This window comes from Oncorhynchus nerka, linkage group LG27, assembly GCF_034236695.1.
Source record: "Oncorhynchus nerka isolate Pitt River linkage group LG27, Oner_Uvic_2.0, whole genome shotgun sequence".
NCBI classification, from domain to species: Eukaryota; Metazoa; Chordata; class Actinopteri; order Salmoniformes; family Salmonidae; genus Oncorhynchus; species Oncorhynchus nerka.
This window is the reverse complement of record NC_088422.1, coordinates 22,283,449-22,308,479: the sequence shown is the minus strand read 5'-3', so window position 1 is coordinate 22,308,479 and position 25,031 is coordinate 22,283,449. Positions and strand designations below refer to the sequence as shown.

The following is a 25,031-nucleotide window of genomic DNA, read 5'->3' as shown; positions in this document are numbered from 1 at the left end:
CCTCCACATTGACTCTGTATCCGGTACCCCCTGTATATAGCCTCCACATTGACTCTGTATCCGGTACCCCCTGTATATAGCCTCCACATTGACTCTGTATCCGGTACCCCCTGTATATAGCCTCCACATTGACTCTGTATCCGGTACCCCTGTATATAACTCCACACTGACTCTGTATCCGGTACCCCCTGTATATAGCCTCCACATTGACTCTGTATCCGGTACCCCTGTATATAGCCTCCACATTGACTCTGTATCCGGTACCCCTGTATATAGCCTCCACATTGACTCTGTATCCGGTACCCCCTGTATATAGCCTCCACATTGACTCTGTATCCGGTACCCCTGTATATAGCCTCCACATTGACTCTGTATCCGGTACCCCCTGTATATAGCCTCCACATTGACCATGTACCGGTACCCCCTGTATATAGCCTACATTGACTCTGTACCGGTACCCCCTGTATATAGCCTCCACATTGACCATGTACCGGTACCCCCTGTATATAGCCTACATTGACTCTGTATCCGGTACCCCCTGTATATAGCCTCCACATTGACTCTGTATCCGGTACCCCCTGTATATAGCCTCCACATTGACTCTGTATCCGGTACCCCCTGTATATAGCCTCCACATTGACTCTGTATCCGGTACCCCCTGTATATAGCCTCCACATTGACTCTGTACCGGTACCCCCTGTATATAGCCTACATTGACTCTGTACCGGTACCCCCTGTATATAGCCTCCACATTGACCATGTACCGGTACCCCCTGTATATAGCCTACATTGACTCTGTACCGGTACCCCCTGTATATAGCCTCCACATTGACCATGTACCGGTACCCCCTGTATATAGCCTACATTGACTCTGTACCGGTACCCCCTGTATATAGCCTCCACATTGACCATGTACCGGTACCCCCTGTATATAGCCTCCACATTGACCATGTACCGGTACCCCCTGTATATAGCCTACATTGACTCTGTACCGGTACCCCCTGTATATAGCCTACATTGACTCTGTACCGGTACCCCTGTATATAGCCTCCACATTGACCATGTACCGTACCCCTGTATATAGCCTACATTGACTCTGTACCGGTACCCCTGTATATAGCCTCCACATTGACCATGTACCGGTACCCCTGTATATAGCCTACATTGACTCTGTACCGGTACCCCCTGTATATAGCCTCCACATTGACCATGTACCGGTACCCCTGTATATAGCCTCCACATTGACCATGTACCGGTACCCCCTGTATATAGCCTACATTGACTCTGTACCGGTACCCCCTGTATATAGCCTCCACATTGACTCTGTATCCGGTACCCCCTGTATATAGCCTCCACATTGACTCTGTATCCGGTACCCCCTGTATATAGCCTTCACATTGACTCTGTATCCGGTACCCCCTGTATATAGCCTTCACATTGACTCTGTATCCGGTACCCCTGTATATAGCCTCCACATTGACTCTGTATCCGGTACCCCTGTATATAGCCTCCACATTGACTCTGTATCCGGTACCCCCTGTATATAGCCTCCACATTGACTCTGTATCCGGTACCCCTGTATATAGCCTCCACATTGACTCTGTATCCGTACCCCCTGTATATAGCCTCCACATTGACTCTGTATCCGGTACCCCCTGTATATAACCTCCACACTGACTCTGTATCCGGTACCCCCTGTATATAGCCTCCACATTGACTCTGTATCCGGTACCCCCTGTATATAGCCTCCACATTGACTCTGTATCCGGTACCCCCTGTATATAGCCTCCACATTGACTCTGTATCCGGTACCCCCTGTATATAGCCTCCACATTGACTCTGTATCCGGTACCCCTGTATATAGCCTCCACATTGACTCTGTATCCGGTACCCCCTGTATATAGCCTCCACATTGACTCTGTATCCGGTACCCCCTGTATATAGCCTCCACATTGACTCTGTATCCGGTACCCCCTGTATATAGCCTCCACATTGACTCTGTACTGGTACCCCCTGTATATAGCCTCCACATTGACTCTGTATCCGGTACCCCCTGTATATAGCCTCCACATTGACTCTGTACCGGTACCCCCTGTATATAGCCTCCACATTGACCATGTACCGGTACCCCTGTATATAGCCTACATTGACTCTGTACCGGTACCCCTGTATATAGCCTACATTGACTCTGTACCGGTACCCCTGTATATAGCCTCCACATTGACCATGTACCGGTACCCCCTGTATATAGCCTACATTGACTCTGTACCGGTACCCCTGTATATAGCCTCCACATTGACCATGTACCGGTACCCCCTGTATATAGCCTACATTGACTCTGTACCGGTACCCCCTGTATATAGCCTCCACATTGACCATGTACCGGTACCCCCTGTATATAGCCTCCACATTGACCATGTACCGGTACCCCCTGTATATAGCCTACATTGACTCTGTACCGGTACCCCCTGTATATAGCCTACATTGACTCTGTACCGGTACCCCCTGTATATAGCCTCCACATTGACCATGTACCGGTACCCCCTGTATATAGCCTACATTGACTCTGTACCGGTACCCCCTGTATATAGCCTCCACATTGACCATGTACCGGTACCCCCTGTATATAGCCTACATTGACTCTGTACCGGTACCCCCTGTATATAGCCTCCACATTGACCATGTACCGGTACCCCCTGTATATAGCCTCCACATTGACCATGTACCGGTACCCCCTGTATATAGCCTACATTGACTCTGTACCGGTACCCCCTGTATATAGCCTCCACATTGACTCTGTATCCGGTACCCCCTGTATATAGCCTCCACATTGACTCTGTATCCGGTACCCCCTGTATATAGCCTTCACATTGACTCTGTATCCGGTACCCCCTGTATATAGCCTTCACATTGACTCTGTATCCGGTACCCCCTGTATATAGCCTCCACATTGACTCTGTATCCGGTACCCCCTGTATATAGCCTCCACATTGACTCTGTATCCGGTACCCCTGTATATAGCCTCCACATTGACTCTGTATCCGGTACCCCCTGTATATAGCCTCCACATTGACTCTGTATCCGGTACCCCTGTATATAGCCTCCACATTGACTCTGTATCCGGTACCCCCTGTATATAACCTCCACACTGACTCTGTATCCGGTACCCCTGTATATAGCCTCCACATTGACTCTGTATCCGGTACCCCCTGTATATAGCCTCCACATTGACTCTGTATCCGGTACCCCTGTATATAGCCTCCACATTGACTCTGTATCCGGTACCCCTGTATATAGCCTCCACATTGACTCTGTATCCGGTACCCCTGTATATAGCCTCCACATTGACTCTGTATCCGGTACCCCCTGTATATAGCCTCCACATTGACTCTGTATCCGGTACCCCTGTATATAGCCTCCACATTGACTCTGTATCCGGTACCCCCTGTATATAGCCTCCACATTGACTCTGTACTGGTACCCCTGTATATAGCCTCCACATTGACTCTGTATCCGGTACCCCCTGTATATAGCCTCCACATTGACTCTGTACCGGTACCCCTGTATATAGCCTCCACATTGACCATGTACCGGTACCCCCTGTATATAGCCTACATTGACTCTGTACCGGTACCCCTGTATATAGCCTACATTGACTCTGTACCGGTACCCCCTGTATATAGCCTCCACATTGACCATGTACCGGTACCCCCTGTATATAGCCTACATTGACTCTGTACCGGTACCCCCTGTATATAGCCTCCACATTGACCATGTACCGGTACCCCCTGTATATAGCCTACATTGACTCTGTACCGGTACCCCCTGTATATAGCCTCCACATTGACCATGTACCGGTACCCCCTGTATATAGCCTCCACATTGACCATGTACCGGTACCCCCTGTATATAGCCTACATTGACTCTGTACCGGTACCCCCTGTATATAGCCTCCACATTGACTCTGTATCCGGTACCCCCTGTATATAGCCTCCACATTGACTCTGTATCCGGTACCCCCTGTATATAGCCTTCACATTGACTCTGTATCCGGTACCCCCTGTATATAGCCTCCACATTGACTCTGTATCCGGTACCCCCTGTATATAGCCTCCACATTGACTCTGTACCGGTACCCCCTGTATATAGCCTACATTGACTCTGTATCCGGTACCCCCTGTATATAGCATCCACATTGACTCTGTATCCGGTACCCCCTGTATATAGCCCGCTATTGTTATTCACTGCTGCTCTTTAATGATTTGTTATTCTTATCTCTTACTTTTTAGGGATTTTCTTATAACTGCATTGTTGGTTAAGGGCTTGTAAGTAAGCATTTCACTGTTGTATTTGGCGCATGTAGCAAATAACATTTGATTTGAACTCGGACATTCTTACATTCTTTACATTTCTGTCTGTCTGGCTGATTGGGAGTCAGTCAGTACGTCCGTCCATCTGTCTAGTATAGTGTCCTGGGTTGGGTGGGGTCAGGATCAAACTGACCTTAAGTCAGCACATGGTCTGGGGCTCAGGGGTCACAGAGGTCATGGTCATTAAGACCCCCAGTTAGACCCTCTCTGACTCAGGCTTTGAGGGGGGAGTGGGACATACCTTCCTGGGTAAAGAGGTACAAGACAGCCCCATACAGCTTAGACAGCAGACGCAACTCCCGAGTAGTCATCATCTTTCTGCGCTAATCCCATTATGACACTGCACACACAGATCACATACAAACCACATACACACACACTTCATAAACACTGCTGATCAGACCAATTAAGTCCTAGCCGTAAACCAATCAGACACATAAGACATACCTATGGACACATTCATTAGCACACACATTGAAACACCTGTCATCCTATTGCAGCTGCAACACAGAACGGTGTGTGTACATCTGTTTATGCGTGCTTGTCTCCACCGAAAATGAAAACGGATGTCGTAGGTAAGACATACTTTTGGACATTGCCTTTAACCCTAAATTACTACATTAATATCAGAAGCTTAGGTTAGAACGTTAGAAGATTAACCCTTACAGTCATTTATCGTGTACTTTGCAGCTTTTCTGTTATTGCTCTACAGCTCGGGAATGGATCCTTGGTCGTGTTCATAGGGCACATGTAAAACAAAAACGTATGTTCCTTATTGGACAAATCCAGGTAGTCCCTCCCCTTTTCAGTCCGTTTGGTTCCTTATGAACATAACTCAGTTTTCGGTCCCTTTTTTTGTTGTTGGGGGGACTATACTCAGGGTGTTATTGTGTTATGTGCTATGTGTTATTTCTGTTTTCTATGTTTCTGGCAAAATCTGAAGAATTACTTATTGTAGATTTGTGGAATATTACTATTTCACAAACTGAAAATAGGATGATTATTTTGTCTAGTGTGTTTGTAGCCATTTTACCTGATTTCTGGGAGAATAGTGCAGTTGCAGGTGCAGAGAGGTTATTAGGGTCCTACTGCTTTGGATTAGCCAGCCAGTGTGCAGAGCAGGGAAACAGCGTGTGAGGAAGGAAATAATATAGGATTAGATTGCGTGTCTAATCTCCTTATAGTGAGTGTGCATTCTCAGCAGATATGTGCCATCTATCTCTCTCTCTCTCTATGTATATATATATATCTATCATTTCTCTCTAGCTATCTCTCTATCTGTCACTATCCTTCTCCGTCTCAAACTACGTGGCCACACTGGTTACTGTGGTCACAGGATGCTCCTAAAGGTTTCTGTGTGTGCCGATTTCAGACCTACAGTACACAGTTCAGTCCTATAGTACACTACATCTACACTACGAGTGAGTGAGTGAGTGAGTGAGTGAGTGAGTGAGTAAATGAAGATACTTTGGTGATGTAACCCCACTACAATCCAGGGACCAGATCTAAGGACCCCTGCTCATCCTCATGACAAAATGCCTGTCACCTGTCATTACCACACCATAAAACACTGCTAAAATGAACAGGATGTCACAGAGTCCTGTTAACTGGAGAGGTTCCTTCTGATTGGGAGCACTGTTCCCTCTCACTGGGTCATGTGATAGAAACACACACAACCACGCACACACCCTAATGAGCCCCCTGACAGTCGGGGGAACGTTGAGTGGCCATTAATACTGGTACAGTACAGGCAAGTGTGTGTGACACAATGAAACGGTTATGTAATCCTGGTGTGTGTGTGTTTTCCCCTCCCATCTCTTTGTCCACAGCCCAAATCGAAGTTATACCGTGCAAAATCTGTGGAGACAAATCATCAGGAATCCACTATGGAGTCATCACGTGTGAGGGCTGCAAAGTGAGTTCCCCACACAGCTCTGTTGTTCTCTCTGTTTGACTCTATCCCCATCATTCTCCTGTCATTCCTGTTTCATATCTTCATTTCTATTCCAGCATCTGCGTTCTACTCTCTGTCAACTCTTTTCTATTCTATTCTTTTCCAAATCATAGACTGACCGTTAACTGACTGTTGTGGTTGTCCTGTAGGGGTTCTTCAGACGAAGTCAGCAGAACAACGCTGCATACTCATGCCCTCGCCAGAGGAACTGTCTGATCGACAGGACCAACCGAAACCGCTGCCAGCACTGCCGTTTACAGAAGTGTCTTGCACTCGGAATGTCCAGAGATGGTGAGACTGCACACACACACGTAGACTCTTACCTACTTAAGATTGTCACCTACTCCCGAGTGGTGCGGTGGTCTAAGGCAGTGCTAGCTGTGCCACTAGAGATTCTGGGTTCGAGTCCAGGCTCTGTCGCAGCCGGCCACGACCGGGAGACCCATGGGGCAGTGCACTATTGGCCCAGCGTCATCCGGGTTAGGGGAGGGTTTGGCCGGCAGGGATGTCCTTGTCCCATCGCACTCTAGCGACTCCTGTTGCAGGCCGGGCGCAGTGCACACTGACACCGTCGCCAGGTGTAGGGTGTTTCATCTGACACATTGGTGCGGCTGGCTTCCGGGTTAAGTGGGCATTGTGTCAAGAAGCAGTGCAGCTTGGTTGGGGTGTGTTTCGGAGGACGCACGGCTCTCGACCTTCCTGAGTCCGTATGGGAGTTGCAGCGATGAGACAAGACTGTAACTACCAATTGGATACCAAAAAGGGGCGAAAAAGGGGTAAAAAAAAGTTTGTCACCAACACAATGTCTAAAGCCCAGGTGAAGCTGAGAGAAAATAAACACAATGTGACTAATAAACAACCTCTCTCTCCCTCCCTCCCTCCCTCCCTCCCTCTGCGTAGCGGTGAAGTTTGGCCGCATGTCCAAGAAGCAGCGTGACAGCCTGTACGCCGAGGTACAGAAGCACCAGCAGCGGATCCTGAATGAGCGGCAGCAGCAGACGTGTGAGGCAGAGGCCCTGGCGCGCGTCTACTCCTCCAGCCTGACCAACGGCCTCAGCACCCTCAACCACGAGATCGGAGGCACCTACGCCAACGGCCACGTCATCGAGCTCCCCAAGGGCCAGGTGAACGGTGGTGCCACGGGTGGCTACTACCATGGTATGGACTCCACCCAGCCCTCCCCGGACCAGTCAGGCCTGGACTTGGCGGGCATTAAGCACATCAAGCAGGAGCCGGTGTACGACCTGACCCCTGTAGCTAACCTGTTCAACTATAGCACCTACCAGGACAGTCAGCTGGCGCACAGCAATGTCAGCATGGGAGAGCTAGGTAACTAAGGGTTACGGTTAAGTTCATTCAAAGATATCAAATTTGGCCGTCAGTGCCCCCTCGAAAACATGCATGATGCCGTCTCTGAGTGAGTGTTGCATAGTGCAGGAAGATACCAGGCCTTAATTGATGATTTGAATAGGAGGGTGTCATGGTGAGGCTAAAGGAGTGTGAGTCAGTGTGATAAGCTGTGTGTGGGACAGGAGATCAAACAGGCTTAGGGAGGGAGAGAGAGAGAGAGAGAGAGAGAGAGAGAGAGAGAGAGAGAGAGAGAGAGAGAGAGAGAGAGAGAGAGAGAGAGAGAGAGAGAGAGAGAGAGAGAGAGAGAGAGAGAGAGAGAGAGAGAGAGAGAGAGAGAGAGAGAGAGAGAGAGAGAGAGAGAGAGAGAGAGAGAGAGAGAGAGAGAGAGAGAGAGAGAGAGAGAGAGAGAAAGAGAGCAAGAGAGAGCTGTCCATGCGTCATATTTAAGCTTAGCCCATCAATGCAAGAAACCCCCATTGAGAGTGTGGCCTGCCTTAATGTGTGGCCTGCCTTACTAAGGCTGTAATGTCAATTTAGTGGAACACAGTTTTACTAGTGCATCCCATATTTGAGTTGTCACACATCTACTCGGATGGAGGTATACAATACATTCCCTGATTCTTGTAAACATCGGTTCTGCTGTTTTCTATACCCCGTTTCAATTCACGCCAACATTCAAACAAACAAAAATTAACATTTCTACAATACAGATTAAAATGATGCTACATAAAAAGTAACCTCGTCTCAAAGCCTGGTGGACGAGACCACATACAAAGTTGCGTGAAGACTGAAACTTTGGGAGGTTGAACACAGCTAAATAAAGGTGCGATAATTTTCACTAAACTTATGATCGGTTCATCAGTTTCACGCTCCCATAGACAATGAATGATAAGCTACCATTTTGCTCAAATTTGTGTGTGAATGTCTCTTCTCTGTCCTCTCTCTCCATAGATCGTATCGCCCAGAACATTATAAAGTCTCACCTGGAGACCTGTCAATACACAGCAGATGAGCTGCAGCAGTTGGCCTGGCAAACACACTCCTACGATGACATCAAGATGTACCAGAGCAAAGTGAGTGTGTGACCAGTGTGTGTCTGTGTGTTCCTTGTGACCAGCTGACTTTGCACTGCTCAATTACCTACAACCTCTGAGCACCCCCCCCCCCACCCAACTCCATTGTCATCCAATGCCTCTTTTCTCAGCTATACACCCTCCAACTCCATTGTCATCCAATGTCTCTTTCCTCCCCTATACACCCCCCCAACTCTAGTATAAATATATATATATATATATATATATATATATATATATATATATATATTAAATGTATGCACTTTTTACTGTAAGTCATTTGGATTAGAGTGTCTGCAAAAAAAACAAAAAAACATTTCATCCAATGTCTCTTTCCTCCCCTTTATTCACTATTTAAATGTCTCTTTCCTTCCCTATATTCACTATTTAAATGTATCTTTCCTCCCTTTATTCACTATTTAAATGTCTCTTTCCTTCCCTATATTCACTATTTAAATGTATCTTTCCTCCCCTTTATTCACTATTTAAATGTCTCTTTCCTTCCCTATATTCACTATTTAAATGTATCTTTCCTCCCCTTTATTCACTATTTAAATGTCTCTTTCCTCCCCTTTATTCACTATTTAAATGTCTCTTTCCTCCCCTTTATTCACTATTTAAATGTCTCTTTCCTTCCCTTTATTCACTATTTAAATGTATCTTTCCTCCCCTTTATTCACTATTTAAATGTCTCTTTCCTCCCCTTTATTCACTATTTAAATGTCTCTTTCCTTCCCTTTATTCACTATTTAAATGCCTCTTTCCTCCCCTTTATTCACTATTTAAATGTCTCTTTCCTCCCCTTTATTCACTATTTAAATGTCTCTTTCCTCCCCTTTATTCACTATTTAAATGTCTCTTTCCTCCCCTTTATTCACTATTTAAATGTCTCTTTCCTCCCCTTTATTCACTATTTAAATGTCTTTCCTCCCCTATATTCACTATTTAAATGTTTTTCCTCCCCTTTATTCACTATTTAAATGTCTCTTTCCTCCCCTTTATTCACTATTTAAATGTCTCTTTCCTCCCCTTTATTCACTATTTAAATGTCTCTTTCCTTCCCTTTATTCACTATTTAAATGTATCTTTCCTCCCCTTTATTCACTATTTAAATGTCTCTTTCCTCCCCTTTATTCACTATTTAAATGTCTCTTTCCTCCCCTTTATTCACTATTTAAATGCCTCTTTCCTCCCCTTTATTCACTATTTAAATGTCTTTCCTTCCCTTTATTCACTATTTAAATGCCTCTTTCCTCCCCTTTATTCACTATTTAAATGTCTCTTTCCTCCCCTTTATTCACTATTTAAATGTCTCTTTCCTCCCCTTTATTCACTATTTAAATGTCTCTTTCCTCCCCTTTATTCACTATTTAAATGTCTCTTTCCTCCCCTTTATTCACTATTTAAATGTCTTTCCTCCCCTATATTCACAATTTAAATGTCTCTTTCCTCCCCTATATTCACTATTTAAATGTTTTTCCTCCCCTTTATTCACTATTTAAATGTCTCTTTCCTCCCCTTTATTCACTATTTAAATGTCTTTCCTTCCCTTTATTCACTATTTAAATGTCTCTTTCCTCCCCTTTATTCACTATTTAAATGTTTTTCCTCCCCTTTATTCACTATTTAAATGTCTCTTTCCTCCCCTATATTCACTATTTAAATGTCTCTTTCCTCCCTTGAGTTGCGTTCCCATGCAAAACTAGACAGATAGCTAACAACTAAGTCTTCAATAAAACTCCCAAGGCGTGACTTTTCTTGAATGAATATATTGTAAACGTTTATGTTGTGAAACTGCAAATACAGAAAAGAATATACTTTAGTGTTCAATTCACACCGACATACTGTAGCTGTGCATTAAACATTTGAAGTTGCATAAATACAAAGCACGCGCTAAGGTACCATGCATCTGGCATGATGCTAAACCATATAGCTAATTGTTAACCATATGGTAATTGGCTCCTTTCATTACTCTAATAATGTATAACCATCTACGTAGAATAACAAAGCATATTACACTAGAAACAGTAACAAAACTACAGTATTGTATATTTTACAATTCGTTTGCATGACGCATGAGCAAAGTAATACAGCTAACGACATACATTCTAAAGGCATTGCAATTTGTGAGTAAATGCAACCAACATTGATATGTAAGCAACTCTATCAATAACAAGATTATCATCATTAGCTAAATGCTTGAATCGAACTTACAAACAAATATTTTTCCAAGGCTGAAGCGTGACAAGAAATAACTACATTGAAAGACCTGCACCGTAGCGTTGTTTGTAGCTGCTTCTATGCGTGCAAAACAAATTCTGTACTTCCTGTTTGCGTCGTCTTTCTAAGTACCAGAAAGCGCCACTAGGGGGCAAATAACACCATTGAACACAATGAAAATCCAATTTAACCATTGTAATAAAATAATCTGTTACCTTCTAACAGGATGGCAGCACAATGTCTCTTTCCTCCCCTTTATTCACTATTTAAACGTCTCTTTCCTCCCCTTTATTCACTATTTAAATGTCTTTCCTCCCCTAATTTCACTATTTAAATGTCTCTTTCCTCCCCTTTATTCACTATTTAAATGTCTCTTTCCTCCCCTTTATTCACTATTTAAATGTCTTTCCTCTCCTATATTCACTATTTAAATGTATTTTTCCTCTCATATATTCACTATTTAAATGTCTCTTTCCTCCCCTATATTCCTTATTTAAATCTCTTTCCTCCCCTATATCCACTATTTAAATGACACTTTCCTCCCCTTTATTCACTATTTAAATGACGTTTCCCTCCCCTATATTCACTATTTAAATGACGTTTCCCTCCCCTATATTCACTATTAAAATGTATTTTTCCTCTCCTATATTCACTATTTAAATGTCTCTTTCCTCCCCTATATTCACTATTTAAATGTCTCTTTCCTGTCCTATATTCACTATTTAAATGTCTTTTTCCTCCCCTATATTCACTATTTAAATGACTTTTCCCTCCCCTATATTCACTATTTAAATGACGTTTCCCTCCCCTATATTCACTATTAAAATGTATTTTTCCTCTCCTATATTCACTATTAAAATGTATTTTTCCTCTCCTATATTCACTATTTAAATGTCTCTTTCCTCTCCTATATTCACTATTTAAATGTCTTTTCCCTCCCCTATATTCACTATTTAAATGAATTTTCCCTCCCCTATATTCACTATTTAAATGTCTTTTTCCTCCCCTATATTCACTATTTAAATGACTTTTCCCTCCCCTATATTCACTATTTAAATGACGTTTCCCTCCCCTATATTCACTATTAAAATGTATTTTTCCTCTCCTATATTCACTATTTAAATGTCTCTTTCCTCTCCTATATTCACTATTTAAATGTCTCTTTCCTCCCCTATATTCACTATTTAAATGTCTCTTTCCTCCCCTAAATTCACTATTTAAATGACTTTTCCCTCCCCTATATTCACTATTTAAATGACGTTTCCCTCCCCTATATTCACTATTTAAATGTATTTTTCCTCTCCTATATTCACTATTTAAATGTCTCTTTCCTCTCCTATATTCACTATTTAAATTACTTTTCCCTCCCCTATATTCACTATTTAAATGTCTCTTTCCTCTCCTATATTCACTATTTAAATGTCTCTTTCCTCCCCTATATTCACTATTCAAATGTATTTTTCCTCCCCTATTATCACTATTTAAATATCTTTTTTTTAGTATCTCACCTCCCACTTTTTCTCTCTTTTCTTTCTCTGCTCGTTTCTCCTTCTCTCTCTCTCGCTCCTCCTCTCTGCCTGTGTGTGTGTGTCTATGTAACAGAGCAGTAGGTCCTTTACCACTGTGACCTCTCTCATTCCTCTGTGTCTAATGGATTATGGGTCATTACAGAAGAACCCTTTAAAATATTCTCCATGGAGATTCATCCTACAGCTAGAAACTATAGAACACAAAAAGAACTTGCTGATATTGTACTTTGGATATTCCGAGTAGCGATGGAGTATTCATTTGATAAAAATTCCTGTCTTTGTAGTGTACTTCATTGAACAGCACAAAGGGGTGACCCAAATTACCCAAATACAACTCTTCTGCATGTCTTGTTGTGTGCACAGTCCTGTGGCATAAACATGTGGGTGAAATACTGTTTGTATTTACACAAGTGCTATAGTAGTGTTTCAAAGTTGTGTTTTTGATATGTACACAGCTGTCATAACACACATATTGATTTGTCTGTGGAGATGTCCCTACCTCCTTACTTCATTTGCACACTGTATACATATTTTTCTATTGTGTTATTGACTGTATGTTTGTTTATTCCATGTGTAACTCTGTGTCGTTGTTTTTGTCGCACTGCTTTGCTTTATCTTGGCCAGGTCGCAGTTGTAAATGAGAACTTGTTCTCAACTGGCCTACCTGGTTAAATAAAGGGGAAATAAAAATAAAAACATACCAAAGTGTGTGTTTCTTTGCAGACACGAGACGTGCTGTGGCAGCAGTGTGCCATCCAGATCACCCATTCCATCCAGTATGTGGTGGAGTTTGCCAAGCGCATCTCAGGCTTCATGGAGCTTTGCCAGAACGACCAGATCCTCCTGCTCAAGTCAGGTGACCTCACCCTGCTTGCCCATTGGAAACAAGTCTCCTGGTTGAAACAGCGTTGTTTCCACCTCCTTTCAACAAAAACATACAACAAATGGTGACAAGACAATATTGTATCAATGTGGGAAAAGGTATTAGATTTGCAAAAAGACTAACATCTTTTTTTGTCTCTCTCTAGGTTGTCTGGAGGTGGTCCTGGTTAGAATGTGTCGGGCGTTTAACCCACTCAACAACACAGTGCTGTTTGAGGGGAAGTACGGGGGCATGCAGATGTTCAAAGCACTAGGTAAGGCACTGATGCTAGTGATACTGTACTGCCTCCATCTACGGCCATCTATGTAGCATGATGTACTACAGTACTCATAATGCTCTGGACAAGATATTGGGTAGTCTCTGACCTGACCCTGAACTCTGGTTTGTTACATATTACATTCATAGAAGTAACAGAATTGCATACACAACTGTAGTAGGATGGGAAAACACTTCAGTGAAAAGTGCAGTAGGCATCGGGTTTGTATGAGTGTTTCTCTGTTCACTGTATTAATAACTATGCGACTACAGCATAACTATACGAATACAGTATAACTATAAGACTACAGCATAACTATACGACTACAGTATAACTATGAGACTACAGTATAACTATGAGACTACAACATAACTATGAGACTACAGTATAACTATGAGACTACAGTATAACTATGAGACTACAGTATAACTATGAGACTACAACATAACTATGAGACTACAGTATAACTATGAGACTACAAAATAACTATGAGACTACAGCATAACTATAAGACTACAACATAACTATGAGACTACAGTATAACTATGAGACTACAGTATAACTATGAGACTACAGCATAACTATGAGACTACAGTATAACTATGAGACTACAGTATAACTATGAGACTACAGCATAACTATGAGACTACAGCATAACTATGAAAATATACAGCATAACTATGAGAATATACAGCATAACTATGAGACTACAGCATAACTATGAGACTACAGTATAACTATGAGACTACAGCATAACTATGAGACTACAACATAACTATGAGACTACAGTATAACTATGAGACTACAACATAACTATGAGACTACAGTATAACTATGAGACTACAGTATAACTATGAGACTACAACATAACTATGAGAATATACAGCATAACTATGAGACTACAGTATAACTATGAGACTACAATATAGCTATGAGACTACAGCATAACTATGAGACTACAACATAACTATGATACTACAACATAACTATGAGACTACAGTATAACTATGAGACTACAGCATAACTATGAGACTACAGCATAACTATGAGACTACAACATAACTATGAGACTACAGTATAACTATGAGACTACAGTATAACTATGAGACTACAGTATAACTATGAGACTACAGTATAACTATGAGACTACAACATAACTATGAGACTACAGTATAACTATGAGACTACAACATAGCTATGAGACTACAACATAACTATGATATGACAGTATAACTATGAGACTACAACATAACTATGAGACTACAGCATAACTATGAGACTACAGTATAACTATGAGACTACAACATAACTATGAGACTACAGTATAACTATGAGACTACAACATAACTATGAGACTACAGTATAACTATGAGACTACAACATAACTATGAGACTACAGTATAACTATGAGACTACAGTATAACTATGAGACTACAACATACAGTGGGGCAAAAAAGTATTTAGTCAGCCACAAATTGTGCATGTTCTCCCACTTAAAAAGATGAGAGAGGCCTGCATGTTCATCATAGGTACACTTCATCTATGACAGACAAAATTAGAATAAAAATTCAAGAAAATCACATTGTAGGATTTTTAATGCATTTATTTGCAAATTATGGTGGAAAATAAGTATTTGGTCAATAACAAAAGTTTATCTCAATACTTTGTTATATACCCTTTGTTGGCAATGACAGAGGTCAAACGTGTTCTGTAAGTCTTCACAAGGTTTTCACACACTGTTGCTGGTATTTTGGCCCATATCTCCACGCAGATCTCCTCTAGAGCAGTGATGTTTGGGGCTGTTGCTGGGCAACACAGACTTTCAACTCCCTCCAAAGATTTTCTATGGGGTTGAGATCTGGAGACTGGCTAGGCCACTCCAGGACCTTGAAATGCTTCTTACGAAGCCACTCCTTCGTTGCCCGAACGGTGTGTTTGGGATCATTGTCATGCTGAAAGACCCAGCCATGTTTCATCTTCAATGCCCTTGCTGATGGAAGGAGGTTTTCACTCAAAATCTCACGATACATGGCCCCATTCATTATTTCCTTTACACGGCTCAGTCGTCCTGGTCCCTTTGCAGAAAGACAGCCCCAAAGCATGATGTTTCCACCCCCATGCTTCACAGTAGGTATGGTGTTCTTTGGATGCAACTCAGCATTCTTTGTCCTCCAAACACGACGAGTTGAGTTTTTACCAAAAAGTTATATTTTGGTTTCATCTGACCATATGACATTCTCCCAATCTTCTTCTGGATCATCCAAATGCTCTCTAGCAAACTTCAGACGGGCCTGGACATGTACTGACTTAAGCAGGGGGACACGTCTGGCACTGCAAGATTTGAGTCCCTGGCGGCGTAGTGTGTTACTGATGGTAGACTTTGTTACTTTGGTCCCAGCTCTCTGCAGGTCATTCACTAAGTCCCCCGTGTGGTTCTGGGATTTTTGCTCACCGTTCTTGTGATCATTTTGACCCCACGGGTGAGATCTTGCGTGGAGCCCCAGATTGAGGGAGATTATCAGTGGTCTTATATGTCTTCCATTTCCTAATAATTGCTCCCACAGTTGATTTCTTCAAACCAAGCTGCTTACCTATTGCAGATTCAGTCTTCCTAGCCTGGTGCAGGTCTACAATTTTGTTTCTGGTGTCCTTTGACAGCTCTTTGGTCTTGGCCATAGTGAAGTTTGGAGTGTGACTGTTTGAGGTTATGGACAGGTGTCTTTTATACTGATAACAAGTTCAAACAGGTGCCATTAATACAGGTAACGAGTGGAGGACAGAGGAGCCTCTTAAAGAAGAAGTTACAGGTCTGTGAGAGCCAGAAATCTTGCTTGTTTGTAGGTGACCAAATACTTATTTTCCACCATAATTTGCAAATAAATTCATTAAAAATCCTACAATGTCATTTTCTTCTCATTTTTTCTTCTCATTTTGTCTGTCATAGTTGAAGTGTACCTATGATGAATTACAGGGCTCTCTCATCTTTTTAAGTAGGAGAACTTGCACAATTGGTGGCTGACTAAATACTTTTTTGCCCCACTTTAACTATGAGACTACAGTATAACTATGAGACTACAGTATAACTATGAGACTACAGCATAACTATGAGACTACAGCATAACTATGAGACTACATCATAACTATGAGGCTACAGCATAACTATGAAACTACAGTATAACTATGAGACTACAGCATAACTATGAGACTACAGCATGTTATTCTATATTGACCGCCTCGTTATTAACTCTCACAGGCTGTGACGACCTGGTCAGCGCTGTGTTTGACTTTGCCAAGAGTCTGTGCTCTCTGCAGCTCACTGAGGAGGAGATCGCTCTGTTCTCTGCAGCAGTGCTCATCTCCACAGGTTAGTACAGACTACTCACAGCCACAGTTACCTTCTGCTGCCACCTACAGGCAGACCTTACTGAGGCACTGCCTGGATGGAGAATGCTGCTGTCAACACAGTGATTGACATGTTCTGCATTCGTGAAGCTGTCTTTATTATAAGTAAGACAGACACAGTGACTGACGTGATGTTGGTGTGTGTTCCTCTGTCAGACCGTCCATGGCTGATGGAACCCAGGAAGGTGCAAAAGCTCCAGGAGAAGATCTACTTTGCGCTGCAGCACATCATGCAGAAGAACCACATGGACGAGGACGCGCTGGCTAAGGTAGGGCGCATCACACCGCCTCATACAGTACAGCAGTTGTGGGGCTTCACATTGGCATCAAAGGGGTTCACACCTAGGCACTGTTCGATGGCAGTGTGTTTCAAACAACCTTTTTCACTTTAGCTGCAGTTTTCATGTACAGACTGAGACTTTAGTTAGGTTATGATCTGGATTTATTGACCCATCACCCTTGACCTCTGACCCCTCTGTGTCCTCTGTAGCTGATTGGTCGGATACCCATGCTGTCGGCCGTGTGTACTCTCCACACCGAGGAGCTGCAGGCCTTCCAGCAGCTTCACCCTGAGACGGTGAACGTGCTCTTCCCCCCGCTCTACAAGGAGCTGTTCAATCCCGACCCCAATGCAGCGATCACCATGCCCAAGTGATTTCCTATGGTCCAACCTCAGAGAGTGGACCACAACGTGACCGCGGACGCATCATTAACGCAACGGCAAAGCAGCCCGGACCCCAGGCCCGAACCATCCATACACTTACAGCCGCAAACACTAGGAATGTCCAGCACTTATCCAACCCTATTCACCGATACAGTCTAAAGAATGTATATAACGCACCCATGACCACGGGGCTCTTCAAAACTGACCAGAAATGTACAGACTTTAACTAGCTAATTTAAGCTGTCTTTTAACTGGGTAAGTTCATTTGTTTATTTTAGTTGTTTTTTTTACATGAAATTGTGATATTGAAGATGGGGGAGGGATTCGTGTGATTCAGAAAAGGTATTGTAGATATTATGTAGTGAAGAACAGATTCCAGTATTACATCTTCTGTTAATATTTTAGTCTTCATTTAAAACTGTAGCAGCCCTATGTGGCTGATATCTTGTCTGTTTTGTTATTTAATATTTTCATTGTGTACAAAATTTGTAAAGTTAAAAAGAGACTTGTTAAAGAATATTGGGGTAAACCTGGGAGGTAATTTTGGTATGTGGAGAAAGCCTTGTCTGGGCTCTGTTGATACGTGAAGAGGGTTTTGCATCTTTCAGTTCGGAACTATCAAACTGTAAAAGAAGGATTTAAACAATTATGCTACTTTTCAAGGTGAAGATATGTATATAAATATTATATTTTGCGTGAAAAAAAATATTTTGTCAGACTGCCATCCTGTCAATCATTTTTTGTCGCTGCAATAACTCTGTCCATCGAAGTTGGACTGCTATTGAATAATCAGATCAAATGACAGATTATTAGGAGTACCTCTCCCCCCCAGCCCCCCTAAACCCACCACCACCTCTTACCACACTACCACCCCCACCTCTTACCACACTACCACCCCCACCTCTTACCACACTACCACCCCACCTCTTACCACACACACTACCACCACCACCCCCACCTCTTACCACACTACCACCCCCACCTCTTACCACACTACCACCCCCACCTCTTACCACACTACCACCACCACCTCTTACCACACCACACACCACCACCTCTTACCACACCACCCACCCCACCTCTTACCACACTACCACCCCCACCTCTTACCACACTACCACCCCCACCTCTTACCACACCACCCACCCCACCTCTTACCACACCACCCACCCCCACCTCTTACCACACCACCCACCCCCATCTCTTACCCCACCACCCACCCCCACCTCTTACCACACTACCACCCTCACCTCTTACCACACTACCACCCCCACCTCTTACCACACCACCCACCCCACCTCTTACCACACCACCCACCCCCACCTCTTACCACACCACCCACCCCCATCTCTTACCCCACCACCCACCCCCACCTCTTACCACACTACCACCCTCACCTCTTACCACACCACCCACCTAACTAAAACTAGTGTGTTGGTCTTAGTGTTTTTTCATGAGGGCTTTTTTCATGAGGGCATACAATATAACCCGGACGATGCTGGGCCAATTGTGCGCCGCAATATGGGACTCCCAATCACGGCCGGTTGTGATACAGCCTGGAATCGAACCAAATTAAATCAAATTGTATTTGTCACATGCGCCGAATACAACAGGTACCCCCAACCTTACAGTGAAATGCTTACTTACAAGCCCTTAACCAACAATGCAGTTTTAAGAAAATACCCAAAAAATGTCATTAAGAAAAAAGTAAGAGATAAGAAAAACTAATAATTAAAGACCAGCAGAGAATAACAATAGTGGGGCTATATAAAGGGGGTACCGGTACAGAGTCAATGTGGAGGCTATATACAGGGGGTACCGGTACAGAGTCAATGTGGAGGCTATATAAAGGGGGTACCGGTACAGAGTCAATGTGGAGGCTATATACAGGGGGTACCGGTACAGAGTCAATGTGGAGGCTATATACAGGGGGTACCGGTACAGAGTCAATGTGGAGGCTATATACGGGGGGTACCGGTACAGAGTCAATGTGGAGGCTATATACAGGGGATACCGGTACAGAGTCAATGTGGAGGCTATATAAAGGGGGTACCGGTACAGAGTCAATGTGGAGGCTATATACAGGGGGTACCGGTACAGAGTCAATGTGGAGGCTATATACAGGGGGTACCGGTACAGAGTCAATGTGGAGGCTATATACAGGGGGTACCGGTACAGAGTCAATGTGGAGGCTATATACAGGGGGTATCGGTACAGAGTCAATGTGGAGGCTATATACAGGGGGTACCGGTACAGAGTCAATGTGGAGGCTATATACAGGGGTACCGGTACAAAGTCAATGTGGAGGCTATATACAGGGGGTACCGGTACAGAGTCAATGGGAGGCTATATACAGGGGGTACCGGTACAGAGTCAATGTGGAGGCTATATACAGGGGGTACCGGTACAGAGTCAATGTGGAGGCTATATACAGGGGGTACCGGTACAGAGTCAATGTGGAGGCTATATACAGGGGGTACCGGTACAGAGTCAATGTGTGGGGGCACCGGTGTCGAGGTAATTGAGATAATTATGTACATGCAGGTAGGGTTGTTAAAGTGGCTATGCATAGGTAATAAATAGTCTGCGTAGCCATTTGATTAGCTGTTCATGAGTCTTATGGCTTGGGGGTAGAAGCTGTTTAGAAGCCGCTTGGCCCTAGACTTGGCGCTCTGATACCACTTGCCGTGCGGTAGCAGAGAGAACAATCTATGGCTAGGGTGGCTGGAGTCTTTGACCATTTTTAGGGCCTTCCTCTGACACTGCCTGGTATAGAGGTCCTGGATGGCAGGAAGCTTGGCCCCGGTGATGTACTGGGCCGTACGCACTACCCTCTGTAGTGCCTTGCGGACGGAAGCCGAGCAGTTGCCATACCAGGCAGTGATGCAACCCATCGGGATGCTCTCGATGGTGCAGCTGTAAAATCTTTTGAGTATTGTAGGGTCTGTAAGGCACTGAGATGCAGTGCCTTAGACTGCTGCGCCACTCTACTGACATTATTCAGACGTTTCATCTTTCAGATTAAAATTGACACTTGATACCTATTCCACATTACAGAGTTCTCTCTGGGACTGTAGTTCTTGCATTGCTTATTATAGAACACTTTTCCAGATCCTAAAAAAACAGGGCAATATATATTTTTCACTGAAACATTTGCAACTTAAAGTTGCAATACATTGAACAATCTTAATACTAAACTATGATAGACAATCACTTCCATTTAAATGTTGAAGATCTTCAAGGATTCCCTTACACGTTATAATGGACACGTTTCCGTGTTTCGCACTGTGGCCCAATCCCTTTAGTGGAGATTAGATGCTAGCCAGTGCCAGAACAGCATAACATGTAACGTTTTCCTTGACTTCCTTTTATCTCTTTCCCAAACCCTTCCCATATGCTGTGAACACTATCATCCTCCATATACACAGAGGATGAGCTTATCCTAGTCATAGTGCCCCCCCATACCATACCCTGCCCACCCCTCCGCCAAAAAAGGAGTGTGAAGTTAGAGGTCAGTGGCTTGTTAAAGACAATCACTCGTGTCTCGATGCACTACACAGCATCTCTCTCAGGGAGCAACTCTTTTTCTATCTTTGCATAAAAAGAGTTTGAATATTTTTGAAAATGTAAGCGTTTTTTGGATATATAAATACGCTGGTGGCTCCCAGCGAAGGAAGCTACCCAGACAAGGCTTTGGGGGGGATGTGTGCGTGTGCCTGCGTGTGAATGGATCTGTGTGTGGGGATAAATTCACTGTCCGGATGCATTTTGAGTCCATATAATGGGGAGAGCCTATTCTACAAAAGTCCCAGAAAATCATGTTCCTGCAATCATAAACCCACCCCGGTTCAAGATGTACTGGTTGTTTTACAATGAAGGAAGATCATAACTAAGCTGGCGTCCACCCATTCCATGCCTTTAGGACAGTGAATTCAACCCAACTTCGTTTTTATTTTCCCATGCAAGACTGTGAATCAGGGGTTTAAGGTGGGGTTGGTAATCTGAGTGACAAATAAACACTGTAAGGTACTGTAGCAATAATAACTGGAAAGCATTTACTACTGTCATGTTTGCATTGTACAATTCTTTTCATTTTATTACTATTATTATTATTGTTGTTATTGCTATTATTACTACTATAATACTATTAGTCTATTGTTGTTCTGTTATCTTTGCATGCTGTTTCATGGCAATGAAACATTGGGGCTTTTAGGTTTTCTCATGCGATGCTGTGAGTCAGGGGTCGGGGATATTTTTTATTCTGAATGTTATGGAGTATTGTGTTCAGCGTGAGGGACTGAATGCATCATGCACCTTTTACTCCATCAACAGAGACACCACAGAGCACAGGCAAAAGGTGGTCCTTACCCTAACGAGACCACAAAGTGCACTGACATTTTATAGACTTGGTCAAAAACATTTCATATACTTAGTCAAAAACACTTCCTTGGAGAACCTGTGTGTGTGTGTGTGTGTGTGCGTGCGGAGTGAGAGGCTGAAAGAGAGTGAATGAACAAAGAGCAGGTTCTTTACTCTATTGCGCTTTGTAAACTTTCTTAATGCATTATACATGCGTGCAACTGGAGTAGTGTTAAACATGTTTTATTTATTCATTAGAATGTCCTTGCGTCCCATGATGAGAAAGTAAAGTACAGTAAGTGCAGCAACTGTGACCAAAACCCTTAAAAAAGGTACTTGGGGTACAAACACTTTTTTAAACGGACTAACTAAAACAAAAAAAATTAATGTTTTTTCAAGTGCCATAGTTAGAGAGGAGGTTGCTGGATTAGTGAAATGGGAAATAGTTTCTTTACTGTGTGAGTTTACTTGAGAACCAATCAAAAAGGGGAATTTTGAGGCAAGTGTGTATTTGATTACATTGAATTGTTTGTTTGTTTGCATTTTTCACTTCGTGAGTCGGATCGAACATCAGAACTTTGACACAGCTTTATGTCCCCGAACCTCACATGTAGACCTGTGTGTGTGTGTGTGTGTGTGTGTGTGTGTGCGTCATAAATTAAGAGCTTTGATGATCCAGTTGTGTCAAAGTTCTGAGTTGTCCTGAGGTATCTCAGTGTCTCCTCCTTCGAGATGTAAATAAACAAGTCAAGGTCTGAAGTGAGTTTTGTTAAATTCTATATTTTATCGCTTTTGTAGACATTTCTTTGTGGGAAGAAAAATAAAGGAAATTTTATGGATGTATTTCTGGCTCGTTCTTTTTCCATTGTACTGCGCACGCACGCACGCATGCACGCACACACACGCACGCACACACACACACGTGCATTTATGTAGAGTTTTTGTGGACAAACAAACTGGCATTTTAAGGGTTAGATACTCTTCAGAACTGCTCTTTAGGTGAAGGACTATAGCAACAACAACAACAAAGATCCATTGTGATGATTTGAATAATCTGAGTCTGAGCAGTGTGAATAATCTGAGTCTGAGCAGTGTGAATAATCTGAGTCTGAGCAGTGTGAATAATCTGAGTCTGAGCAGTGTGAATAATCTGATTCTGAGCAGTGTGAATAATCTGAGTCTGAGCAGTGTGAATAATCTGAGTCTGAGCAGTGTGAATAATCTGAGTCTGAGCAGTGTGAATAATCTGAGTCTGAGCAGTGTGAATTCTGAGTCTGAGCAGTGTGAATAATCTGAGTCTGAGCAGTGTGAATAATCTGAGTCTGAGCAGTGTGAATAATCTGAGTCTGAGCAGTGTGAAATCTGAGTCTGAGCAGTGTGAATAATCTGACTCTGAGCAGTGTGAATAATCTGAGTCTGAGCAGTGTGAATTCTGAGTCTGAGCAGTGTGAATTCTGAGTCTGAGCAGTGTGAATAATCTGACTCTGAGCAGTGTGAATAATCTGAGTCTGAGCAGTGTGAATTCTGAGTCTGAGCAGTGTGAATTCTGAGTCTGAGCAGTGTGAATTCTGAGTCTGAGCAGTGTGAATTCTGAGTCTGAGCAGTGTGAATTCTGAGTCTGAGCAGTGTGAATTCCAACCACCAAGAGACCAGATTTAGTTATTCTTCTATTAGCTTCTCATTCTGAATTTAAGCCATAACATAAGCCATGCTTCAGTCCAGCTGTGTCGATGCTTAATTCTAGTTTTGTAATCACTTGTAACATAATCAGCATAACAATATATTTGAGTATTGCTAAATACAAAAATATGATTTCACAGTGTTTGAAAACAGGAAAATATATATTTGATGAAATTGAGAGGGGATGTTTTGCTGAAAAACAAATCCCAGATTGTAGTTTTGACTCTGATGAATAATTTGTTCTCAATAAAGTTTTGTTTAACATTTAGTTTTGAGCCCAGCCTGAAGAACATGGTCCATGTGAAAGGTTTCCTTTCAAGGGTTTCAACATTTCACTTAAATACAGCTTTTCCTTGCTACGCTTGTCGTTCAGCTTTTAGCTGTGAATGTGTATAAGATTAAATAAACCAGACTGTGTTTGGTAAGAAAATGATGTCAAGAGTATAACACTTGAAATACCCTAATAGTCTGGGACCTTAAATTTTTTTTTTAAATTAAAAACATTTTGAAGCAGATATAAGCATGACATTTCAGAATGGGATGGACAGACAGACAGACAGACATTTCCTCAGGGGATCTGAAAACATCCCAGAAGATCTGCCCGTTTGAAACTTAACTAGGAAGGTGAGTTATTGTGAACATTCAAAATGGCTGCCATAATAGCTGGTATTTCACCATAAAAACGGTTATGCAAACAGATAAAAACATGACATCTGGTATAAACATTCCTCAGATGATATGAAAAGATCATAAAAGTGGTGCTCATTTCAAAATTAACCAGGCACTGCGGCCTCCCTCCACTATGCACTCCATAGGCTGAATGAATGCAAGACTACAGCATCTGGCTTGCTGCTGAGACTTCTGCAATGTAAACCGCTGTTACAACAAAAGCCCTACCAGACATCTAACACAAGATTTAGTCCACATAAAGCTACACAATGTACACTATCCATTCAAACCAACCAAGTGAGTGCTTTCCTTCCTGGTAGAAGTTACCCTTGTACACCTCTGGATCCGCTTAGCTTCTCCAGATCCTAACCATAACCATTTGGGGAGGAAAACACAAAAGTGACATTAAATCAGTGTCTATGCTTTAAGGGCAACTTCATCCCACCTGAACCAGAGGTTAGGATGGCGTACTTCTGCTTCCGGATCAGAGGTTACATCCTAGTCATGATCAATCCACTGTCCTTTTCAAAAGGCCTGTGTTCTGTTTTCCCGTGGATGTCCGTGCTCCTCCTCAAATCTGACAACACAAACATCAATCAGCTACATGGCAGTTTATACAGTC

General features: G+C 42.9%; 2 protein-coding genes across 3 annotated transcripts in view; one reads left to right on the top strand and one right to left on the bottom strand.

Moving 5' to 3' along the window:
• LOC115111368 (nuclear receptor ROR-beta-like) overlaps positions 1-18,631 on the top strand; it is a 39,465-nt gene extending 20,834 nt beyond the window's left edge. Inside the window, exons 1-10 of one of the 2 annotated variants that reach the window (XM_065011460.1) lie at positions 4,766-4,945; positions 6,200-6,285; positions 6,474-6,615; positions 7,225-7,653; positions 8,626-8,747; positions 13,220-13,352; positions 13,525-13,632; positions 16,889-16,999; positions 17,194-17,306; positions 17,528-18,631. In XM_065011460.1, the coding sequence (XP_064867532.1) occupies positions 4,927-4,945; positions 6,200-6,285; positions 6,474-6,615; positions 7,225-7,653; positions 8,626-8,747; positions 13,220-13,352; positions 13,525-13,632; positions 16,889-16,999; positions 17,194-17,306; positions 17,528-17,692 (1,428 nt within the window). In that variant the 5' untranslated portion in view covers positions 4,766-4,926 and the 3' untranslated portion in view covers positions 17,693-18,631. Of the gene's footprint in view, positions 1-4,765; positions 4,946-6,199; positions 6,286-6,473; positions 6,616-7,224; positions 7,654-8,625; positions 8,748-13,219; positions 13,353-13,524; positions 13,633-16,888; positions 17,000-17,193; positions 17,307-17,527 lie in introns of those variants that run through there. The other variant, XM_029637355.2, reaches the window with a different exon arrangement.
• Positions 18,632-22,287: 3,656 nt separating this feature from the next.
• Positions 22,288-25,031, bottom strand: part of trpm6 (transient receptor potential cation channel, subfamily M, member 6) — a 45,511-nt gene continuing 42,767 nt past the window's right edge. Inside the window, 1 exon segment of the mRNA XM_029637350.2 lies at positions 22,288-24,986. Within this exon segment, the coding sequence (XP_029493210.2) occupies positions 24,901-24,986 (86 nt within the window). The 3' untranslated portion in view covers positions 22,288-24,900.